The 25958-nt window shown below is 37.8% G+C and overlaps 1 protein-coding gene across 4 annotated transcripts; it reads right to left on the bottom strand.

The window, feature by feature from the left end:
- Positions 1–986: 986 nt before the first annotated feature.
- RNF170 (ring finger protein 170) lies at positions 987–25855 on the bottom strand. Of its 4 annotated transcripts, none has more exons than XM_048291620.1 (8): positions 25822–25855; positions 22727–22784; positions 15724–15867; positions 10802–10877; positions 9366–9474; positions 8269–8342; positions 6299–6403; positions 987–4579 (listed from the first exon to the last, which is right to left on the bottom strand). In XM_048291620.1, the coding sequence occupies exons 3-8, from the start codon at positions 15858–15860 to the stop codon at positions 4310–4312; spliced, it is 771 nt and encodes a 256-aa protein (XP_048147577.1). In that variant the 5' UTR covers positions 15861–15867; positions 22727–22784; positions 25822–25855; the 3' UTR covers positions 987–4309. The 4 variants fall into 4 exon arrangements, with proteins under 4 accessions (XP_048147577.1, XP_048147575.1, XP_048147576.1 ...); XM_048291618.1 differs by having other exon boundaries at positions 9366–9477; XM_048291619.1 differs by lacking the exon at positions 22727–22784 and having other exon boundaries at positions 9366–9477; positions 25822–25853.
- Between the last annotated feature and the right edge of the window lie 103 nt (positions 25856–25958).

Here is a 25958-nt window from a genome sequence, read left to right on the forward strand (position 1 = left end):
AATTTTGTAATCTTTATTATGGCAATCATAAAGATGAAAAACAATGAGTTATCTCTAAACATCCTGAGCACAGACACCAAGACAAAAATCGATCACAACTGCAGGAAAGTAACAGAATCCTAGAAGACAAGGGGGCTAATGTGTATGTGTCAAACACCGACAGCCAGGTAGCTGTGGAGCCAGCCATGGATTGTTGGTGATAACAGCCAAGAATTGTTGGTGATAACAGCCAAGAATTGTTGGTGATAACACACTGAGAAAGAGCAGGATGTGGCTGGAGAAGAGGCCATAAGGAGGTAGGGCAGCACATTTCTGGGCCAAACATCCTTATTCTGGCTCCTGGAGATGAGCACAACACAGCACAGCACAAGTGCAGGGATGAGGCTGAGAAGGGGTCATGGACTGTAAGAGGGGATGGAGACCACCAAAGATCCCCAAAGCCTTCTGACCCATTTCCAGAAAGGTCTAGAGGAATGGACTGCACAGGATTCCTGATGTGCATAGAAAGTGAGAAACTGATCTCCAAGATGGGGAGATTTATCTATAAAAGGCACCCCAACTAAGCCCATGTGTGTGGGTACCCACAGGACACCCCAGCTGGATCAATGCTGGAGGTAAGACCGGTGATCTCTCTTTCCCTCTCCCTTTCTTTCTCCCTCCCCCTCCTTAATTCATTTCTATATTTCTCTCTCCCCTTTCACCCTGACCCTCTGTTCAAAAGCCAGTGCCATGTGTTCATAGAGGAGATCAGGGACTAACTTAAACCAATTTCATGTCAAGTATGTAATTTACTAATAGAACTTTGTGAGTTTTTGTGGACCCTCTGACTTTTGTCATTCCTTTTGACCATGAGCATCTACAAATCTTGAGTACTCCCTTCCCATTAAGGGTGGGACACCACACTTAAATCTTGAACCTGTGGAAGTGGAAAAAGGGGAAATAATATTGCATCCAGATAGGGAATAAAATAAAATAATTCAAGAGAATCTCTTTAACAGCAATTTATTATCATTAAAAGTAACAACAAGTAGTTTTAAATTCTTGTGTCTTAAAAATCTAGTATAACACACTGCTACAGTTCTATTAAACTTACGGCAAAATTGTATCCCCAAACCACACCGTTCTGCCTGATCCTCACAGACATCAATGGTGTGGCACACGAACAGCACAGAAATGGATCGCTCTATACAGCGATGATCATTAGGCCTCAAGATGCTACAAGTTATTTTTTAAGAGCTATTAAGTGTAATTTTTATTTTCCTCTTTGTTAATATTGCTAGAACAATCAAATATTTCACATAGCTTTTGGCGACCCTGTGATCTTTTAAGAACTGTATTTTATCCCCATATATCTTCCTGCTATAGTTTTCCTTTTTTAACTTTCCCCCCTTAGTGACACACCTGACCCACCTCAGGAGACAAAACCACAGTGATGTTTGCAGTCACTCTGCACACAGCATCATGTATTTCCTTTACATTCTGAAGCCAGTGCTCAGCCCTAACCCTTACCTTTCACATTGCTGCCAGAACGACTTGGCAGCACACAGTTCAGGAATACTACATGCTCATATTTTAATCTGCAGCTTCTTGGGAGCGCTAGACCTTAGGTTAAGCTCAAGCTAAGTACCCAAGATAGCTCACTTATAGCTATTTCAGATTTGTGTAAAGGAGCAGCGGCCAGATGTTGCAGGACAGATGCATCTTCACATTACACAAAAAGGCCTGAACAAATCATAATACTGTTTATCATTGGCTTGCAGGACCAAAAAAAACATCCACAAGCAAGCACGCGTATCGGTGAAAAGAACAGTCCTAATTCTGTCAAGCATTTAATGTGTTGAATTTAAAATTACAATGTTACTCAATACTCAAAAGTAAGCAGAAGCCTCTGAGCGAAACCCTTCTGGCTACCAGAAATGTACTGAAGAAAAAGAACACGGGGAAACTTCATATAATCTTTCAGATGTGGTTTGTGTATGATTTCAGATACACAGGATCTCTTTAGATGGGATGGGTATTTCCAGAACTTCACAGTAGCACATGGAATTGGGAAATTTAAAGAAAACCAATCAGTAAGCAGCTTCATGTGCATCTATATCCACACCGGATTTATAGAGTCATGGGAAAATTATAATCATTGGATAAAAGTATGGATGAGGTACTATATCAACAAATTCCATGAACAGATGCCAATTACTCTACAATAGCAGTTCACACTCTTCTCTAAGCAGAGCTACAACTTAAACTCCAGGAGAAAAGGGGCTGTTAAATTTACTCAGTCAAAAAAGAATTTTTGAGGTTTGTTTTCAGCTAGATTTCTTGGGAAAAAAACCCCCAAAATCAAAAACTATACTTACAGCAAACTGCGAAATCCTGTCTTACGTAACATCCTAAACTAATATCTTGATTTGTAAATGCACCTAATAGCTTATGAATATCTCACCCTTACTCAATAATACCTTAAAGAGTTTTAACTGAGGTAGCCACCATACATTAGCAATGCTAACACAATGAGAAAAGCTCAACCAAGATGCTCAAGAGAAGTTAGTTATCATTTACTTCCAAAAATGTCATCTTCTCTCTAGCTCTCTTTCTCCAACCCTTGCTTCACTTCCCTTTTCTCTTCCTGCCTATCTCTAACAAACAGCAACAAAGAAAAGTTTAGCTTTCCAGTTCATTTGTAAAATGTCCTTGGATTTTCAAAACTAAATTTTCAAATGAAGAATCAGTGAATTTAGTTTTAAATGAATGTCATTTAGAGCACTGACACTGAAAGACAATCTGCATCCTCAATGACTGACACCTGAGGTTTCAGCTCTAACATCTTCCTGCACAGGCCTAAGTGCTAGAAGCTGTGGAAAGACACCTGCACAGGGAAAACACAGAAGTGGTGAAAAGGTCCCTTTCATTGTAAGTCTCATCCCATATATGTAAACACACAAAGAATCACCTATTAATTCACTGTCTTTCAAGTACTCAGGAAGCTAAATTGCAATTGTCATTCCTGCAGCTAAAAAATACAATGATCTGTCATATCCTGGACCTTTCTAGTGGCAATCATTGCTCAAAATGAAAGTATTTTCCACTTGTATAGCTATGACAGCCTATGTTCAAATTCAACATGAAAAAAAAAATCAGCTTTAAGGATACCCAGGAATTTTTGAGAACATTTTCAAGATCTTTTTGTGGTCCCTTATCACAGACTATTTTTCAAGGTAATTCAAAACCTCTTCTATCCACATCCAAATCAACCAACCAACCAACCAAGAAAACTCCAGCTGAAAATCACCCCAATATCTATGTTGTTTAGTACACATGTGTTGCAGAATGTACATTTGGGTAGACATCTACACTGTACACATACAAGTACATGTACATGTAGTGTAAACATCCAGCTCCGACTTCTTTATTTCAACCACTATTTGGAATTTGAGTGTCCTTTCCAATGGACCAAATGTTTTAATGCATCTACAGAAATGCAAACTTGCATTTCAGACATATTGCATTGACCCAAAGTAGCACAAAACCTCCGCTTCCAAGATACATACTTACCAAATAAAAAAGTCTGAAGAGAAAAACCATGCTCTCACTTAAAAAAATAGAGCACTAATGAGCGTGACATGCATAATACTGGTTTCTCAATGTAGATCAGATACTGTGTGTATATTCCCAAATATAAAAGTAAAATGGTACAAATTGCATGCAACTGTACATAGTGGAGTTCAAGCAATACCAAGGTATTATCCTTATTTTTCTGAAGCATGTGGACAACAGCAAACAGCAGGGTGATAATTGTAATGCGGTTCCTTGGGTTTCTTCTTCCACAGAGACAAACAAAGCTACTTTTATTCCAAAAAACTCTAGCCCACAACAGGAAGACATCAAACAATTTAGCCATGATAACTGTACTGTGAAGAACTTCTGAATTTTCTTACACACCTAGATTATGCAAACCAGCTTATTGTTTGAAGTCATTTGCTAGAAATCCTTTTTCACAAAGCACAACACACCAAAAAAAGTGTTTCCTGCTTTCATTACACACAGTTGTTCATCAGGTGGAAGTAGATGAAGGTGGTTTATTACAACATTATAAAACTAACATCCTTATGAAGCATAGGTAATGCACAAATTAAAGACTCCAGTTAAGCATCACCACATACTAACCCTTTATGTTTGTATAACATAACCAGCTAAGAAATTGTTACTACTGAAATCATACACAGGCACCTTGCTATATCATACTCACGTTATAGTTTTCTTTTCAAAACATTCCACAACTGACTCTGCTTTTAGGTCACTTTTGTCCGTTTCATCTATTTAGACGCTGTGTTACCACTTCTCTGTACATGATAGAGATATATATCAGCAGAAGAAAAATGACAAAGAAATCATCCAAGAATCCCAGAATTCCAAAGAGAGCTTCAGGAAGAAAATCCAGAGGTGAAGCTAGGTACAGCAAGGCTCCAATCAAGCACAGGAATATTCTGATGCGAAACATCCAGAAGAGGCCCCCTACAGAAAACATCTCCCTGAAAGCATGCCGCAATAAAGTGGGAAGATCCATAATTCTTTCCATAATCTATAAAGAAAGAACCCAAAAGTTAGTATTTTGCTTCAGCAACTCATCCATGCTCAACTGAAGTTTCTACAACCACATTACATCTTAGAACCTGTCAGGTTATAGGAATTAAAACAAAATCCAGGAAGAGTTAATGAGTTTAGTTTTACTGGGTAGAAAGTCAGATTTAGACTATATATGTTTTCAAGAAACAGTCAAACTGTTAATCTATAATGAAAAGCATACACTTACTATACATCACTAGAACATATATTGGCAACTATTATGAAGGAAAAGAAATTACTAATAGAAGAAAACAAATGACTGGGAAAGTGAGAAACAGCAAACAGGTTAATTGGAGTGAAATATTGATCAGAATGGAAGACAAACAAGGATTGCAAGAACAAACTTTGGTATAGGTAAAGCAGAATAGGTTACAGTTTTTCAGAAACACAGTACCCCCTCTCCTGGTGTATAACCAGTGATTCACACAAGTTTCCAAAGGATGGATGAAGCTTCAAAGTAAACTAAAGAACCTTTAAATGAATCAATTTCTGGCTCCTTTCCATTTTGCTATGATTCTGTCAGCTTAGTAAGAGACTGTTCAATAGAAAATATTCAGTTTTTTGTTGTGACAAGTAGGGAGGGGTGAACTTTAAAACTTTTTTATTCTGGTTCCCTTCTACGGTACACAGTTTATACATAAAGCCATTAAACTCCATTAAAATGAGTTATTACCATAGCTGAAAAAGTGTTGAGAAAGAATTTTTCGATGTGGTAACACTGTGTATAAATCAAAGACAATTTATCTAGTCCAATTAGGGCTTCAGTGCAGATTTCTGGCATGACCTCCAGATTTCTGGCACCCCCCAGGCAGGTTACTGGGGACTAGACACAGCTCACAGAGAAGTCTGATGGAGCCTGAAAGGTACTTTCAATCTCTTCTGGACAAAACCCACACATTTTGTGGTTTAGAAAAACATCCCTCCCTCTTCTGTTTCTTTATACTGTTCATTTTTCTTGCTAATGTCTTCTTGCTATATCCAAATCCCATAACAAATGAAGACAAAGAGGGAGGTTACTAAGTATGTGTGTGTGTGCATTTCACCTTGCGAAACAGGACATGCACACAGGAGATGTGCTGACAAGGCTGTCTTTCTAACATTTGTAGAACTTTGACCACCCCATTTATCTATTTACAGAAAAAAAATCTGGTTTTCTTTACTCAGAGAATAAAGACTGTAATATAAAAGAGGAGGAAAATTGAAAAATCAAGACAGCATATAGCTGTCTGAGAGGAAAGGCACAGATTCAGATTCAGATTCTTCTAATCAGGGTGAAGAGATCAATGAAGTGAATATTCTTCCTTGCCGGTCATGTATTTCATTAAGTATTTTTACTGACTAATTATTGATCCTTTCAAAATAATGACTCATATCTAAAAACCAACCTAACACATGAACAGAAAACTCAAGACTTACTAGATTCTCACTCACAACAAAAACTCAAGTTTTCATATATTCTCATAAATGACAAAATAATAATTTTGAGGGTTTGACCTAACCATATAAACATGAATTTCCTAAAGAAAAAGTTGCCTAGGCCCTAAGCATCAGGAAGAGAAAACCCATATCCCAGGGAAAGGAAAAAAAAAGAAGGGGGGAAAAAAAAATCACAAAAAAATTGCACTCAAACTCTCCTGACATCACTGACTTCCACCCAAATTTATCCAAAACTTACAGATCTGGGCTGTCCTGAGAATCTTCGATTGTAATCATTAACATCTTGAAACACTTGGGTTGCACCCTGCTGATCTTCACCAAAGAGTGGTAAGAACAGTGTTACCTAGGCACAGCAGGGAGATTATGTTACATGTGCAACTGTAAAACACTCATCTTCAGTTAACTACATAGAAAAACCTTTGGTTTACTTGAATAGTTAATAAGAGAATAAATGAAAATTACTAGCATGGATACTGCTATTAAGTTTTAACTAATTAATTGCTTACAGCTCTTCACAGAATATTAAGGAGATTGTTAAAAAAAGCACACAAGAACCTTCCTTTTAAGAGAAGATTATATGTTTTTTTCTAAACACCTAAATGCTTTATGTTTCATAAGTGGGACAGATGATTTGGAGAACAAAGTTAATTTACCAAATTCATCTAATTTTGTTTCCTAAATTGAAAATCAAATGAAGCAATCAATGAGGCCTTTCTTCTTCTATCTTTAGAATTGCCTTGCATGACAACAAACATGCAGCAAAATTCATAGTTTTGCATATGGATCTTCACACCAGGATGAATTAACAGAAAAAGATATTAACCTTCAGCTCTTTTGCAAGCACAGATTATTCTGCTCTGTTCTTGGGTTAACTTGCATGCAAACATAGAGAAATAAGATGTACGTGAATATGACTTTATGCATGTTATCTTTCTGCATAGGAGTTGCTGAAAACTTGAGACTTCTATTTGGAAGCAATGCGCAGATATAAAATGCAGACTAACATAGGAAACAGGGAAGACATAGCCCTTGTAATTATTACAGTCTTCAAAAGCTTCCTCTATACCTGGCAACTGAATATAAATCTGTGTGGCAGTCACGTTTAGAAATGAGAGCATGAGCAAATGTACATTCAACTCCTGGTACTGCCACAAACCTCCTGTATGACTCATGTTCCTCATGTATACATATTTCTCTTCCCCACTTATAAACCAGGGTGAGAATGAATATATAACCATGCAAGCAGTACCACCCAATATATCTGTTACTCAGAGGAAGGTAAATGAATATATATGTAAGAAATGACACCAAAAAAAATCACTTATTTTCCCCTTTTCCGCTTTCCTCACCTTTATTATTTGTGTCTTTTTCCTCACTGGCTACACTCTAAACCTAGTAATTCTTCAGTCATACCTATTTTTCTTTCCTTCAACTGTGTTCTTACAGTCATTTGTCCTGCTGATACACACAATCAAAGCAGGATATAATGGAGGGGCAAAAGCATGAGTTACATAATTCATCAGAAGTTAATAGCTCTGTAGTTTGTCCACTGTTAAAATAAAGATGTACTTTTGTTAAAACATACACTATCAAACTCAGAGATCCTAAGCCTTAATGAGTTGCAGGAACATTATTTCAAACTGACAATATAAGTAAGTTGCGTAGGAAGTAAGCTAATGCTTGCTCTACAAAGATGAAATTAATAATACATACAAGTTAAAAATAGGGCCAAAATAAGAAATTGACATGGATAGGTGTTTTGGTAGGGAGAGAAGGAAGGGACAGGGTATTTCTCAGGAACCTGTGCTGCTACTGGCAGTCTACAACAACAGCCAAGCCTTTCAGATGCAAGTTCTGGTAAAAGAAGTTAAATAGCATCTTGAACAGAAAGCATGAAAGGATCATAGTTAAAATCTCACAATTTTCTGTTTTCATATATTCCTCACAGAAAAAGAGCTGAGTTATTAGTGCAGTTCACTTATGTTTGAGTTGCAGGAACAATCTGAGTTTTTTGAGCCATTTGTCAAAGCAAAACGTTTGGAAAACCTGAATGCCCACCATTCCTGTCTCACATATCCCTCTACATTCTTTCAGTTTCTCAGACTTCTTTATGTGCCAGCCTCACTGTTGCAGCTCACATGTAAGTGCCTTGTGGCAGGCTATCGTAGACAACCAAACTGACAGGCCCATGATGACTTAAAATATTACCGTCTGTCTGCAGATTGGACAGCGGATGGCACCCAGCCATGAGCCGTATCTCCAGTAGGCAATAATGCAGGAACCTGGTGAAGATAAGTGACACTCATTTAAACTCCTGAGGTGAAAAACACATTGCCTGAAGTAATATGTTGCACACCAAGGGAAACAACAGAAAGTGCATATACACAGTTAGGTTAAATCCACATTTTCCGATGTAATTTTGTATAAGCATTCACTGAAGATACCAAGAACTAACATGTTCAAATTCAATGCTATTAATGAGAAAAATCTGGAATAGCTTCAACTGATCAGGAATTTTAAGGCATTATTTCCTGAAAACACCACAAATTTTTACTCCTTAAGTGAAGAAGCAAATAACTAAGATTTTTATCAGTTTAAAATTTAGAAGCCACAAAAATGTCAAGAGATGTAAAATTTATCCTAAAAACTTGGCTTTATCATCAGTGTTTCAACAGATGAAGACAAATATAAAAATGTGAGTACTTTATCTGTTTTCCAAACTTCCTTGTTTTTTCACTTAAACAAGGAGGCATGGTATGCACGACATACTTCATAAAACTAGATGAATGCAGTGAAAGAATCCTACTGGGAACTTGAAGGAGAGGAAGCAAAATGCTACCTAGGGGGTCTATATATAAACATGGCCTCAAAGAAAACCCAAACCAAACACTTTAATCAACTCTGAACTTACTCATAATTCTGCAGGACTTCCAAGAAAAAAATATTTTATGAGATAAAGATTATTTTATTCTTTCTAAAACAGGTTTTTTAAATGGTACATTTCCAAATGTTTCTCAAACTCTTCAGTTTTTTACCAAACTGGAAACAAATTGTACTCTTTGACATTTTAAAATTAACCAGTTTCATTCCTTATGGCATAGAAAACAGTGCAGCACAATCTTAAAGTGACTGTTTATTCATAAATGTAGTTTCTCAACTATTTATAAAAAAATATTTCTTATGCAGACAAAAAGATAAACAGTTAAAAGCAAACAAAGCTTTGAATTAGGATGCCTGTACCAGCGCCAAAAGTTTGTATTTCTGTACTAATTTTATCTTTGCACCTAGGAGCTTTGCTTGCTTACCACAGAAGAGATGTCCACAGTTTGTTTCTATAGGAAATGTAGCCTGTTGCAAACACACTGGACAGGACATATCTGTATAGAAGCGATGCCTATCACCAGCAGAAGCATCCTGCTGGAACAACAGGAAAATGTAAAGTGTTAGAGATACTATTCTATGTAAGTCTACTGAGTTCTAAAAAATAATAATAAAATGGAAGTCATTTACTATAAGTCAAACTGTCAAATAAAGAACTATGTGAAATGAGAAATATATTTAAATGCAAAAATCAAACATACTTAAATGCATTGATTCAACAAGTGAGTTTTTGTGACAAGACCGTTATTTTCCCTTCATCTGTTAAATAAGTGTGTGCTTCAAACCAGTTAAAGACCACAAAGAAAGAACCTCCTTGGTCCTTCACATTGAGCCAGGTTAGACATGCTGGAGCATGAATAACAAACTCGGATCTATATTGTTACTTCATTATCCCGAGTAGTTCTGTCCAGAGCCAGGTAACTGAACTGCATTGCTTACCAGCTGCAGCATTTAGTGTTTCCAAGCCCAAACACAGATATCAGCTTGTGTATGTCATTGTCGTGAAACAGTTTTTCTCCCCATTTTGCCGTATTTGTCTTCCACATAAATATGCACTGTCATTATTTCAAGAATTAGCATGATGAAAGACTGTTCTCAATATTCTCCAAAAGTATGGCCTAGACTCTACCTGTCCAAACCGGATGCAGACGTAGAATCACTGAATAATCTGAGCTTGAAGGGCCTTTAAAGATCACTAGGTTCCAACTGTCCTGCCATAGGTAGGGACACCTTCCACTAGACCAGGCTGCTCAGAGCCCCATCCAACCCTGCCTTGAACATTTCCAGGGATGGAGCATCCATAAATTCTCTGGGCAGCCTGTTCCAGTGCCTCACCACCCTCACAGTAAAGAATTTCTTCCTTACGTCCCATCTCAACCTAGCTTCTTTCAGTTTAGAACCACTGCTCCCTGTCCTGTGACTAAAGGCTTTGCTAAAAAGTTCCTCTCTCACTCTGTTGCCTGGCTCTTGTTGCTGTGCCATTGTTCTGTTACATGCTGTTTATCAATCTAAACATCTAACCACTGTCCTGTCTCAGCAAACTGTACTCCAGATTTCCTTTCCTTTACCATTAAGTTCCCAGGAACATTACAGGAAGCACGCAGCATAATCTAACATACTCCACCTTGTGGCAAAAAGATCTTTGAAAAAAGAACCAGCCAAATATTTAGTTTTAATTACTTATTGCATCCATTGAAAAAAAGCTACATTATCTCATTATTTGATGAATTTCAAGGATGCCTCTGTACAGTAAGTAAGCTGCCACAACTATCAAGATCAGCTTCTTCCAGAACCTCAGAGTTCTGCACGCTACAGTACCCCACATCACAGAGCTGAATAATGCCAACACTTAGCACAGCACCTGATCAGTCTGAAGCTGCTGACGAAGAGCTCGCACTAGCTCTTGATTTTCTGGATGTATGTTCTGATGTTCATTTCTGTGAAAGGAAATACAAGCAATAAAAAAACCCCTGTGATCCAACACTGAAAAATAACTCACTGAAACAAATATGAAAATTGAACAAAGGGCAAAAAAACGTTCTTTCCTGCTATAAAGGATTTTAAAGGAAGTACACAAATTTTTAAGGAAACAGGAATTTATTTGGGATCCTAAAGTTACTCTGGGCACTTAAAGCTGTACAGCAGCAAGATTTTTCAGAGACTCCATAACCAATCATTAAACCATGTTAAAACTAGATTTTAATCTGAGAAAAAATTAAGCCATGAACCTACAAAAAATGAAGTTGCTTGAAAGCTTTTTTATTGCAGAAATAGTTTTCATTTTTGTCTCCACTGCTAGTTTCTTATTTGTTGGTCTACCCATAAAGTACTAGTTTTTCACTCACTGCTTAAGTCATAGAGTTGAAACCCCCTAATTACTTCAATTTTATCTGCTACATGACATTTGCATAAGAAAGGGTAGACAAACTTACATTTAGAGTATTGAATTTATGTAACTATCAGCAGACTGGATATAAAAAGAAACCACTCTTTTAAAATCACTCTTTTTTAAAAAAAGAAAGATTCTACAGGCAAGCAAACTACAGGTTAGATACACCAAGAAGAATCATTGGGAAGGGACACACTGAAGAAAGAAGGATGGATGTATTAGAAATTTGAAGTTCTAAAGCACAATGGGACAGAATTTAAATTAAAAATGTGCTGACAACAATCAGAGGTGTTGAGTTATGATAAATACAAGTCAACAGCCTATTAAAAAATGTGAATTTTTATGCTTTATTTATTCATATGGATTTCAATGATGATACATTCTGCTCTGGACTCTTGAGGTCTCAGCTGGATTCTGTTCTCCATTTTGGGCTAAATGCATAGAAACATAAAGAAGTTGGAGGAAGTTCAGAAGATAATAAGAACTACTGCCCACGTTTTTTAAACATTAGAGAAAGACCGAAGAAATGTCAGTTCATACAGAAGACTCTTCATGGAGTGAAAAGGGGACAGAATAAGGCTACCATTCTATAAATATGAGCAATTATTTCCCACAGTTATCTAAGGCTTGTGGAAACACATTTCTAACTGCATAGTGTACAAAATCAGCCAAGATTAACTCAGGTTATTTTCATCCATCCTGAACTAAAAGTTAAATCAAAAAACAGGTTGCAATGCTTCCAGGGATATTGAGGCAAGCTGATCCTCTGTCAGGACTGGCTGAACTTCTAGGACATTTCCTGGTTGCAGTTATATCATATAATTTCCTCAATGGCTCTAGGAGCTTCTGCAATATTTTCCTTCATTTAATGTGGGCAATCATAATATTGCATTACTTCTATGTTTAACGTTTTGTCTGCTTCATTCTTTCTTCAGAGAGAAACAGACAAGTGCCATAGTTTTCATGCTAATATTTACATGGCTGTCTGTAAAAACCAAATCTATTTAACACTAATGTGGGTGACATATGAAAGTTATATGATGGGAAGGCTATATTAAAACCCTTCTTACGCACCCTTGGTCTCCATGAGTCAGATTTTGTGGATGTTGTCTGTCATAAATGTTATATGTATAAAAGTATTTTTCTGTTTAGAACCTACAAAATGAACATAGTTCACAACTTCATTTTGCCAGAATGTTTGATATATATTGAAATTCAATTTGATTCACACACAAACGGAAGGTGCGAATTTTAAGACAGTTTATTCTGATTTCTCCATAAACAACTAATTGCAAATTTGCTACTGAAAGTGTTCATTTATATGAACCTTACCCTGGTATCGTGTACTATGCTGAAATCACGAGGGCATTTGTAGAGCTGTAGAGGTACAGCATGTACTGTCACTTATGCATAAGATGGTGAGGTAGCAGAAAACCATGCAATGTTCAGGAAGGGACAGGCAGAGCTCAAGACATATCAAATTCATAACATCTGTCATGCAATTAGTATGAAAAGGAAAATGAAATAAATAAAAATCAGCATGGTGCCATGTAATTAAAGGCATTATCAAACACAAGCCAGAAAGAAATAAAGTTAGATGCAAAGGCTTTTTATTGCCCCATTTCTGACTGTTAGCATGCCAAAACTTGAGGAAAAAGGTCCCATGATGTGGAAAGATTCTATTATGTACCACAGAGGGCCCCACCAAACTATTATTATTGGAAGGAGGAAGGCTGCCTACTCTTACAGTGCGCAGTCTCAGACATGGAAAGAGAGGGAGAGTACTTAAGGGGACTGGTGCATGACTGTGCAGTGATGGACACTGTTAACTTCCAAGGAGTAAGATCTCACTTCTGCTGAAAATACTGACTTGATCTTATAATCAAACCATATGATGGATAGAAAAATGGGATTTAAAAGATCTAAACCTGTAGATCCATAAACAAGGAACAGATAAGTCATCTAGGACAAATGAGGAATCCCTTGTAGGAAATTAAAGGGTCAGGCTTCCTTTAATTTGCTGAATACACTGAATTTTCACAACCTCATTTGTAATATGACAACCTCACCGGTTTAAAAGATCATGGAAAAAATGTGGTTTCATTGTATCAAAATTTATAACTCAAAAGCATACAAGCTTTACAAAAGTATCATACAGTGCCTGAACTACACATCTGCAACTTGTTACATATGTTAATTATGGCTCATAAGTTTTTTCCACCAGAAGCATGAATGAAGCCCTAATGTGATACTTCATTGAGTTCTTTCAACTGAAAACAAGTACAACAACCATATCCCTTAACAGTTCTCTCCATATTCTGCTTCTGCCCCCTAAAATCTACTGCAACACATACTCCTTGCTCCTAGTTGCCCTTTTTATTCAGTTCCTGCAACTATTCATTACTGTAAGCTTTCTTTCCTGTATACTTACCCATGACCTGTTCCTACCCAACTTAGGTATTCCTGTTCTGTTGATACGGAAGCACGAAAGGCAAAGAAAATGAACACCGTATAAGGAACACAAAGATCACTGTGCTGTCTAAGGTAACCAGAGAAGAAAAAGAAAACACTCTTTTTCTCCCTCAGTGCTAAATAAATTTAAAGTACAATAATTTTTGTACTGTACAGATTTTCTAGCATACTGAGCAGATTTTGATAGCAACAATACAAAGGAGGTAGATGAAGAGTGCTGCTGAATACAGACAATTCAAAAAAGTACCAGAAGGCAGAGCAGGGAGCTAAGAGGATACTGTTAAGACTTTCAGTCGTCAGTCATAGAATCACAGTCATAAAATATGCTGAGTTGGAAGGGTCCCATCAGGATCATTATGTTCAACTCCTGGCCCTCAAGACACATGTGCCTGAGAGTACCGCCAAAACACATCTCCAGCCCTGTCAGGCCACTGCTGTGACCACTTCCCTTGGGAGCCTGTTCCAATGCTCAGCCACCTTCTGGGTGAAGAACTTTTTTCTGATATCTAACCTAAATCTCCTCTGACTCAGCTTCACGTGTTTCCTCGAGTCCTGTCACTGGCCATGAATCATACAATGCAGTCCTCCAAAGCCTGGAAGCTTTGTGTTTTCAGTTTGTTTGCCCTTCCAGAAAATAAACCATCAAGGTATGTAACAGGATTCACAGTCAAACTTTTTACCTACCTCATTACACTGCGGAGGAAGTCAATAACTAGCCTTATCTTCCTCCCTAAGAAACTCTTCATAATTGATGCATCATCTTCCTGAACTTAATTCTGACTGAACTCCTGCTACTCTTGCCAACTGCTGACCTTTGTTCCACTTACTTTTTTTTTTTTAATATTTCTTACTTGCCTTTCTAAAGCTCAAAAATAAAATGTTGACTTTCAAACGAAACAGTTAAAATTCAAATCGCAACTGCCAAAAATGTCAATATAAGGGGTAGAGAAATCATAACAGAGCAGATGAAAAAGAGGCATTCTTAAAGCAATCTGAGTAACTGAAACCGCTTCAGGAAAAAAAAGGTAAGGTGAAGTGAATGCACTTCTTAAGATTCCTTTGTGATCTCCTGGTCCTGAACAGCAGCACCACCTTGCAGTCCAACCAAGTTTTTCTACCTGTAGTTTATTTTGTAGCTTGCTCTCAAGTAACTCTACCCCAGCAGTATACTCATGTGGACATATACTCTTCAGTAAGTTCCATGATGCCAATGTGTCACTAAAATTGAGTTCTCTTGGTTTTGACAACTGTTCTGTGTTCAGATGTTTACGGACATCCATAAAATAAAATAAAAGGACCCAATCTGAAGCTCAGACTCATTTTCCCAAAACCCACAGGCTAAGATATTTGTTAGGATGCAAAGAAAAACTCTGAAATGAAAATAAGCTCTGATGACTTGATCATGAATTCTGAACGTAACATTTTCCTGTATGGAATGAATATTGAAGTCCATTGTTTTACAGCATACTAATTAAAAAAAAACAAAACAGTCAACTTATTTGGATTTGGGGATTTTTTTGGTTAGTTGGGGTTTTTTTGTTTTGGTTTGGTTTTTTTGCTGGAAAGAGACTGCAGCTAGGACATACATTGGAGGAATATTTCCAATTTTAATTTTGGAGTTGTTGACAAATCTGTACTTTTTAACCAAATGTGACACAGCAGCCATACAGACTGTGAATTTAACCATTTTCAGGAATGATGAACCCTATTCAGCTTAATTATCTGAAGATAAGGAAGAATTAAACTCCACTTTTGATTCTAGCTGTGCCAAACAATTAGTTAAACATAGTAAGCAATCTAACAGTCACTTCCTTCCTGCCACAAAATCACAGTTTTTATCTACCAATGCAAAAAATTGTCAAGAAAGTTACGATTTTTATAAATGCAGGTATGTTGACTAATTCCTGTCAACACGTTCTCACCTTAAAAGCGTATATACCAGAGCAGCAATGAAAGTGAAACTGAGCACAACTGCCACCAGTACCTGGTCACTTACTCCTTCTATAACTGAATCATTATCTAGCTTCAAACTCTGAACTTCTGCTTGGTGACTGGCCATCACAGCTCTAAAATATAAAAAGAAATATATACATATACATATATTAAAACATATGTGCACAGACATTTTAAACATAGTTACAAACAATATGTGTACTCATCTATTCATACATACAACAAATTCCTGAAGCAACAGAACAGTCATTGTTGGGGGAAAAAAGTGGTATAAAAAGAAGCAATGTATCCATTTTTACCAAACACTGAGCTTGCTGTAGAGGTCTTGTGCAGCAGTAAACAAATATAAAATAACTGTGTTATGATTTATGGATTAAAAAAAAAAAATTAGTCAGTTTATCTGGAAATCTTTATAAGATAAATTGCATAGGAATAGGTCATTACTGAACTGGCCATATTCTAAGGAGTGTTCACGGAAAAAAATTTTAATGACTCTGCATTACCAAGAATTTTAGCTGTTACACACCACGTTATTCCTGCCAGGCTAAGCCAACACAGAAACTTAACTTTCACCACTTATGTGAATAAAGAAACAAGGACATTTTGGTTTTAGTGTTAAATGCTCATTTGGATACACAGGAATCACCCAGTGCATTTTAAACTTCATTTGTGTTTTCTGTGCATTACCAACCTTTAGCTGGAAACATGGGAAAAACTTAAAAGAAAAACAGTATTATCAGGCTTCTTTAGGTAGACTCACTTGTTTAATATTTGTTTCATATTTTTAGCCACCAGAATGACTAAGGCTAACATTTATTAACCTACAGCACTAACCTATAGTTGGAGACATGCAAAATAAAACAGTTTCCAACACACTGCTGAATCATTCCTGTTGCAATCAGGAAGTGAAATGAACTATGGCTGTGAATATTACGAAATCAGAAGGGCGAAGCTAACTCTGTCAAATGACATGGAAAGTCACACTGAAGCTGTGTCTATATACAATTGAAGTATTTCTCGTATGATGCTGACATAAAATCCCAGTATTGGTTTCTGAAGGCAGGTAGGACTGGTATCATTTTCTCTGTTTCCTAGTCCAGCTTGCAAGTTTCATCAGTGTTTCTCTACACTTCACAGCTCATGTGTCATTTTTAATTTAAACCTCGCTGTCTAGCAAACATCACCAAACACCCTCTGGCCCTGAATTAATTGCAAAACTGAAATGGAGTACAAATCATCAGGATTTTAGTGGATACCTGCAATGACTACCCTGGCAAGATCTCAGCATGTCAGTCTATTGCTAGTAAGAAAGCGTCATCTTTTCCCTAAGAGAGCTACTCTCACCCTCCAGATTTTTTCTAGTATAAGCAGTGGAGCTTTTTTTCAAGCTTCCTTACATTTGTGGGAGCTGCCTTCTGTAGCAGCAACACAAGAGGACCTGATACATTCTAAGAGTATTGTTAAAAAGTGTAAGTGGTATAATTAAGTACCATGAGAGCAGAGCAAACTCATGGAGAACAAGGGGAGACTTCATTAATTCTTGTAATATTTTTGGGCTTTCACTGTGAAAACCAAAATGGAATAGTGAAGCATATATGAAGTGAAACAACAAACTAAGTTATCCTAAGTGTGCCAATCTGAACTGAGACTATTATTTCTGTAACTATAGCCAATTTTTGGCTAATTACAGCTTTCAACAAGCAACTATGTCATAGTATTTGGAAAGCTTCTTTCAAAGGTGGAATACCAGTGACTCATAAACAGGCATGTTTAAAGTAGGTCAATGCTTACACACGTTTCATATACACTAATGAACAAAAGACCAGGTCTTTGTGGAAAGGTGTTACATAAGAACATGGGCCTACACAAGGAGTTACAGCATTTCTCTTCGTAGCTAGTTACACAATTACATTCCTACAGTTAAAGCCATGAGGTTAACATGTGGAATTTTTCTGAGCAGCAGTTCCCTGGTGCTGAGGCTCTGGACTGGTAGGTGTGCTGTGATGCCTCCCTAGCTCAACATTACCTGCGTGTATACTTTATTTCTTTGCATATCCAGTCCTGAAGAAGCTTCCCTTTCTTTCACTGCATCATTCTAAGACAGCCACTTTCCACAACTGTGCATGCTGGTGTCTTCAATTCCTAAGTTTTTCCTCCTTAAGTATCAGTCCACTAATTTTTACTCTGTCCCACAGTTTTTTCTGGGTTGACCACTCAGAACAAAACCAGAAGTAAATGCCAGGGAACTGGTATGTGATAATTCCTCCATTGTTCCACATCAGCTCTGTTAGAATATACCAAAATGCCAATAACAACTACATCCCATTAAGTATTACACAGGGTTTTGGCTTGTTGGCTTTTTTTTTTAGAAATACCTATTGTGCCAGAGGCATACAGATGATTTAACTGTACCTTTGGAATGCAAGTGTTTCTTACACTAACATTTGAACTTCCTCTGTCACTGCTTGCTTGATGCACTTTGAAAACAACACATGAATTACCAATATCAGAGCAATTTAAATCAGTTCCCCTGAACAGCTTTCAAGACATCCACCCCAACTCTTCCCTCTCTGTATGTTCCTTGCAACAACACTCTAAATTCTTATCTGCCTACCATTAATAGCACTTACTGCATTCATTACTTGCCTTCATTTCTGCTCACCCACTTTTCCTGAAATACCAAACTAAGGTGCCAAAGTTAGCATCAAAACATGAAAACTAAATACACAGATCCTCACCTCTCTTCCTCCTTGCACCTAATGCCAGTTACTGGTATCTACTTCAGCCCTTCATTTTGGAACATATATGACTTTCCCAAGAACCTTTTTGACACAAGCATAGTACCCAAGAGAAATTGTTGCACAGTCTTTCTCTCTGCATAAAATACCCAGAAACACCTTGTTTTCACTTACGTATCAATACTGCAAAGATTATATAGCGGAGGAGTGGAATCTCTGCCTCGGTCTCACTCCCAGCTGCTGCTATTGCTGAATTCTAGACAAGACAAACTATCCATGCTTAATGCTCGTGTTGTTCATACTTTAATTTACTCGCTGCTTCTGGACTGCCAGCAAGTGCTGTGTACATTTTTCTCATTACTTCCAGCACTTTTTCTGAATAAGATCATTGCACAGGAGAGCTGACAAGACTTGTGTAGACTAGGTACTACAAAACAGAAGGGTATCACTTCAAAAGAAGCAATACATACTTTCTCTGAATTCAAGCCTCAGTAGAGACAGTAACAATCTCCTCCTCCTCCCCCTCTTATCTATCATGATAGCATGTTAAAAAAAGCAGTGTCTACAAGGAAAAAGCTAAAATACATTAATAGAAAAAATGTCTGACTGAAGGATGAAGGAATTATTTTCTGATTTCAAGGCTGTCTTGAATGTTTTCAAACAAAATACCTAGAACTGGAAGCTTGCAGTTCATATTTCTTCAAGTGCAACCGTAACAGCCAAGGAGTTGTCTGCAGTGGTTTGAATGTATGATAGGCTAGATAACAGTACTAAAATAGCTTCTAAGAGATCTCACCTCACAGTGCATGTGTTTAGCAAGTGTTGCTCTTTCAGTTGGTACGACTAAGAAGCAAGCTATAGGAGATTTAGCTCTTAAATAATGTAATGAAGACACAGTCTTCAGAGACAACCAGCCTTGATAAAGGCCAAGTGTGTGTCAGAGAAGACTTCCAGAACCAGATTTTATCACATATATCTAATCACTCCTAAAATAGTCACTGTAAATAATTTGATGCAATTCAAGAGCAAGTTAGTGTGGTTCATACTAAATTCCATCCATTGATCCATTACATTTGTCTGATTACAAAAAAATAAATGACAGTATTTCATCAACCTTTTCCTCATATAATCATTTTCAGATCTGGGTTCTACACCACAGGATTTTCAGACATTAAATTATTTTAAAGTTTTTCTTTCTTTTCTGTAGATTTATGTTACTTTGTTTCATTTTAAAATTGCAAAGAAGGTTTGAATTTTTTATTGCTCTGTTTCTATTTTTTAATACAAGAAATTAATTCCTGTCTACACTAGCTCTTAGAAAAGTACCAAATGTATAAAACTACTTCGGGAAAAAAAGGCAGTAATTGAAAATAGATTAAATTCTGATAAATTATTTCTGGTTATACTTAAGACTTTTTTTAGCCATTTCACAAGGATAGCTTTCTTAAATGCAAGCATAACTCCACCCTGTGTTCCAATGAGGGGATGAAAACCAAGCCACATCTAACAATACTCACATCAAAACTGGAATTTATACAATTAACTTCAGAATGTTAAAAATATCAATTGCGAAGTCTAAAAAACTGACAAAAATGCTGGGCCTTTTTCCTACATTAAAAACAACAACAACAAAGCCCAAATCTTAAATTCCAGTTTTATTTCATCTCATGTTCAGACTACTGGCACTTGCTTCAAGTAAAACAATACAGAAAGAGGAAAAAGACAAGGAGTTACTCCTCCATTCCATTTGGGCTAGCTAAGTTACAGCTTGACATTGCATCCCAGTAGACTAGGATCAGGTTTATCTCCACGAGGATTCTTGATAGCTAGAGAGTGTAAACAACCTCAGACTAAATGGTCCACAAAAGGTTTGGCAATAGGAAGGAATGCAATCTACTGTCAGTAAAATAATACCGTTTTATTGGTAAATCTGTCAGCGATTAACCATCTGAACAGAAAATTACATTGTTTATTATCAGTTTTTCTCAGAGTGATCACTGACAGAAAGCAACACTAATTGTTTTTACATTTCAAATAAATACAGACCTTTAAAAGTTACATTTTTCCCTCTGTGGAAATTTGTATGAACAATGTATGCAGATTTAAGCAAAAAAAAGGAGACCTATAATGAGCAATACTGGAAGTACCACGACTTTTATTCTTGGAAATTCATACGGATCACATTGAAATGTGAGAGAATGAAGACATACAGTAGTGTGGATGTACTATTTCTTAATTTTTCAGATCTGAAAAGTATTATTAAGACTTTCAACGTTAGACATAAAGCACAGCTACAACAATACCCTATGCCATGACTCATAAAGACACTAAAAACAATCCAGTCTTTACCACGATATGTTAAACAGCTGTCAGCTATCCAAAGTCAGAATTTTCTCCAAAGTTTTCTGAAGTATTTGAACTTTTCTGAGTTTATCAGGGAAGTACCATATGATAACATACTCTCAAAACCACAGATATTTTTAGGACCCAGTACCAAAGGAATGTACAAGCATAGTGAAAAAGTAGTAAGAGGCTCTCTTGATGTCTGAGAAGTAAACAAGGAGGTAACACACAAGCAATACTGCTGTGAGATACAAGTTATTAACCTTAAGGTATTGACTCTGTGAATGTGGTACAAATTTGCTTAACATCTGAAAGATAATTTGGATAACAATGTGTCCTTTATGGGATGGGCTGGGAGTGAACAGGATGAGAAAAATGGAGTTTTGGGTTTTCATTTATTTCAGTTTCATTTTGAGTGTTTTCCTCTTGATGCAGTACTGGCAGCCACCAACATCTCTTGAAAAAAATTATAAAGTTAAGATAGTGATGGTGGGCCAGTGTGCAAGCCAGAACGTGTAACTCCTTTTGCCAGTTGCCTTTTATTAGCAAAAGCATTACCCCTGCTCTTTAAAAAAGCTGGATAAGCTAATTCATCTCCAAATAGTCAAATACCACAGGTCTCACTTTCTTAAAGACAAAAAGGCTTTAACTCCTTAAAATTTTCTTCCATGGTAAGAGAAACAAACAAGAAAAATTGGCTTCATTTGTATTAAAAAGTTTCTAATAAGATTGGCCTGCTTTAGATAACATAAACCAACTTTCAGGAATTTAAACATACTAAAACAGAGTATATTTATTCTGTAATCCAGCTCCTAAACATATATTAGCTCATATTGAAATATTGAGGGCATAAATTTAGCATATTTCATTTAAGAGAAAAACAGGCGAAAATTCCCAAAATAAAGACAAATTCATATATGTAGGGCAAAAATTGAGACCTGCCTTGTCAGAAGTTATCTAATTACTTCCTGCTTCAGGGTAGTAGCAGGTCATGGCCCCTCTCCATGGTTGACAATGGGACTTTGTGAATGGATTTAACTCAGCAAATTGGATCCTACGGTTATTTATGCTCTCTTTCTTTAAGAGTTCAAAGATATGCCCAGACTGCATTCAGAAACAGTTAACAACAGCAGGCATGAACTACACATGATGAACAGTGAAAGTGTTGAATACTCTATAAGTTTACTAGCCTAAATCCTAAATCAGCTAAATCCTGAGGTAATACATTTTATCCAGGCTCCTTAGTGTACTGAAACTGGACTTTAAAAAAGTGGTGTAGGCAAATACAACATTATAAAAGAGAAATAATGGAAATGATTGATGGTGTACTTAGAAAAATTGTTTCTGAGGAAACAGGATTTATTAGCTTGTCATTTTTGTGAGCATAGTCTTACTTGAATAAAGCAACACACAACAATCTCTAGTACTAAGTATCTCCCTATATTTTAAAAATTAGTAGGAGAAAATCCCGAGGGCACATTTACTAATGGAAACTAAAAAAAAAAAAAATCTAATATAGCAACATATAAATTGGTAAGACATATTCTGTGAGAACGTTGTTAAAACTGACTGGGATTATCCTACTAGAATTTCATGCAGTCTGTTAATGCATCATTACTATGAGCTTGCATCAACTTTGCGTTTACAAATCAGTTCAGCTGGTACAAGAAATACAGCCAAACTCAGCTGTATAATATTCAGTTATATGCTCACCATGAATCACCTTTGCTTTCAGGACTGTGCTGACTACATTCGAGTGTATGTGTGCTCTTTGCAAAAGAGAATGGAAAAGGCTGAAGAGTCTTGCCAAAAGAGAGAAGAGGGCAATTTCAGTAGGCAAATAATGACTTTGTTGAGTATACCTTATGAACAGACCAACTGAGGCACTTGCCTGATAAAGCAGGTTTCTGCAAGGTCTGAGGTCAGCAGTCTCTGAGACACATTTTTCCCTAAGGAGAAAAAAAAAAAAAGAAGAAAAAGGAAAGTAGATATTGTACTTTTGCTGATGCAATGATGTTTTGCAAGTTAAAAGTAATGCAGATGCAAGCTCCAAATGCAAGACTGTGAGGAAAAATAATCCAAGATTAATATACCATTCTACTGGGAAAACAAAATGTCTCCACTAATTTTTCTCCTGAGCCCGAAACCGTGCAGATGGCTTGAAGCAAAATGACAAATTCAATGGCCTGTTTAGCATTACTCTTCTGAATATCTGGCTGGGTGATGTATGACCTGTGTAAAACAATTCCCAACAAAGTCTTCCATCACTTCATAAGGCTAAAACAAACTGAAAGGTATAGAGTTCTAAACAAACTAGAGGGTGGAACTGAATTCACATGCAGATAGGAGCATGAGGAAGAGCTGGGCAATGCCTTCAGCTTGGATACCTGACATTCCTGGTCAGACAGGAAGAAAAAGAAATATTGTCACTTCATTATAATAATGTTTACTAGAATATGGTAATACTTCGGCTAAGCATGAAGAGGCTTCAGATCACTTTTAGGAAAAGTGCCCAAGAATTCCTTATTGTAGAAAGCACTACTTCCATATACAACCTCGTATCTAAAATAGATAGCAAGGTAAAAAAAACATTACTGTGTTTGAGTCAACAAAATACAAGCTACACCTCGTGGCAACAAGCAAAGCAGAGTGGGAAATGAGACACAGAGGAAGATATGGCAGAAAACCTTAAACAATGCAATATACCTGTGAAAGCATTGTTTGTCAAAAGTACCAAGCATAATGCTTAAAGCACACTTTAAAACTTGGAATGGAAAGTTGGTAGTTGTGCAGTTTCCTATGATTTCAAACTCATTCTCAAACTGAAAATTACCTTTAAATGAAGACAGATTTGATTTATAACTTATACAGCAGGTTATACAAAGAGATCAGCGTGAAAGTACTTTCCTGGGAAAACTTGAAAATTTTCATAGCTTCTACAATACTCTTTAATTCAAAAGACGCTGACATAAAGGGAGCACTCAGATTTTGTCCATGCTACTCATTTATTAAATGGAAGAACTCTGAGAAAATGGGGAAAAAGTGACAGTTTCTGCATCTGCGACCCTTCCTGTTTATTCAACCCTCCACTGTTACCCTGTGCCCGCTGCTCCATGTTATTACATGTCAGACCCATTGTTAACTGACAGGGAACTGCAGAACTTATCATGGTGCCACACACTCTCATTGCAAACTTCAAATAGGCCAAAATCCAACACACTACTGAGAAAGAGTTACTCAAACTCCTCAGGTGACCCATTTGCAGCATGATGGAGAGTTCCTCTGGCTGGGGCACAGTAAGGATGTGGGAGCACTCTGGCCACAGACAGACTCCTTGTCTTTGAGATTAAAAATTAATTGAATCACCTGAAGAATCACACAGAACCAATTAGGCTGGAAAAGACCACTGAGATCATCAAAAGACCAATCTAAGACTGAACACCACCTAGTCAACCACACCATGACACCAAGTTTCATGTCCAATCTTTTCTTAAATGCCCCTTGGGACCGTGATTCCACCAACTCCCTGGGCAGCCCATTCCAATGTCTAATCACCCTTCTTCCTAGCTACCACTTGTAGCTAGTGCTAAGCAAGTAACTTATAGAATCATAGAATATTGAGAGATTGGGAAGGACCTTAAAGATCATCCAGTCCCAATATCCCCATGCCACGGACAGGGACACCTCTCACTAGACCAGGTTGCTCAAGGTGATGCCATGATGATTTTTTGCCTTTTCTTTTATACCCCTGTTATACCTTTTTACAACTTCTGTATTCTTAGTGCTTTTTGCCTACATTTTTAGACTTGTTTGTTCAGCTAGGAGGCTAAACATTTTAGAAGTTTCATAGTTACAGATCAGTGTGCCCCAGACCTCAAGGTCTTCTCCAGAACACATTCTGTAAACTGAGATAGAACCATCATGGGGAAGGTTCCTTGGGGAGGGGGGCTCATTCAAGCCTCTCACTGGGGAATTTTTGATAGATATGCTAACTAGTAAGACCTATAATGTTATACCTGATCTTTTGGTGGGGGCATTGTGGTGTGCATTGCGGTGCATTCGACCTGGAGGTGTGCACCTAAAGATCCTTAAAATAAATACCAAGGTAAAATCCCTTTTTCCCTTCTAACAGTGTTTGAGTCGTGATTTTAAGACCAGGAAAAGGCATCAAAGGCTTATCCAAAATGGTTTAAAATAGTGCCAGGGTTGGGGCATTCACAACTTCTTGGACAACTTGTTCCAACTTGACAGCAAAAAATTCCTTCCTGCTATCTAGCCTAAATTGCCCTTCTTTAAGTTTGAACCCATTACTCCTTGTCACTACAGTTCCTAACGAAGAGTCTCTGTCTGGCTTCCCTGCAGACCCCCTTCAGATACTGGTAGGTTGCCTGTTCATTAAATTTACGACAGCAGAGCTTTGTTGAAAAGAAGTTAACGTCGTTGTCTTCTCCCAAAACAGAGAAAAACGTCGTCAGGGCTGCTCAGTACACAAGCCAAGCCACACTAGATACTGAAACTGTCAAACGTCTGTAGGTGCAGGGTCATTTCCTGCTCCAAAAGGAGGAGAGCTTTGTAAGGGCTGCTCCTTTCACTAACAGGAAAACGTCTGTGGGTAAAACGTCTTTTTCTGCTACAAAAAGAGAAGAAACCTTGTAGGGGCCACTCCATCCAGAAACCAAGCCACACTACACGCCAACATTGATAACGCCTGTGGTGCACCATCTTCACAAACCCACGATCCCAGCCCTGCTGGACACTCTCCCAACCAGCTCCTCCGCGCCGAGACACACACACACACACAGAGCCGGGGGAAGGGCTGGCAGACCCTCCTCCCCGCATCCCTCGGGGGCCCGGCGACGTACGAGGTGCCTCGGCGGGCCTGCGACGGAGGGCTTCGCGTCTCCCTCGCCCTCCCCAGCCCCCCCGGCTGGCTGTGAGGGGCGGACAGCCCAGTCCGGTCCGGCCCCGCCCGTCCCCCCGCGGTACCTGACCCGCCGCTCGCCGCCGGCCCCGCGGCCCCGCCCCGTCCCCCCGACGGCGCCGGGTCGCGCCGCGTCCCCCGCCCCGCCCCGAGGCCGCCGAGCGCAGGCGCGCGCGGCCGGACTCCGCCAGGGCGCGGTGAC

This window comes from Corvus hawaiiensis, chromosome Z (genome assembly GCF_020740725.1).
Source record: "Corvus hawaiiensis isolate bCorHaw1 chromosome Z, bCorHaw1.pri.cur, whole genome shotgun sequence".
NCBI classification, from domain to species: Eukaryota; Metazoa; Chordata; class Aves; order Passeriformes; family Corvidae; genus Corvus; species Corvus hawaiiensis.

Coding starts and splice junctions, on each gene's coding strand:
- RNF170 (XM_048291618.1), bottom strand. CDS start 15,860: ATGGCCAGTCACCAAGCAGAAGTTCAGAGTTTGAAGCTAGATAATGAT. Junction 8,343..9,365: donor CTGTGGACATCTCTTCTGTG/GTAAGCAAGCAA, acceptor TATCTTCACCAG/GTTCCTGCATTATTGCCTAC. Junction 4,580..6,298: donor TCTCAGGACAGCCCAGATCT/GTAAGTTTTGGA, acceptor CTTTCTTTATAG/ATTATGGAAAGAATTATGGA.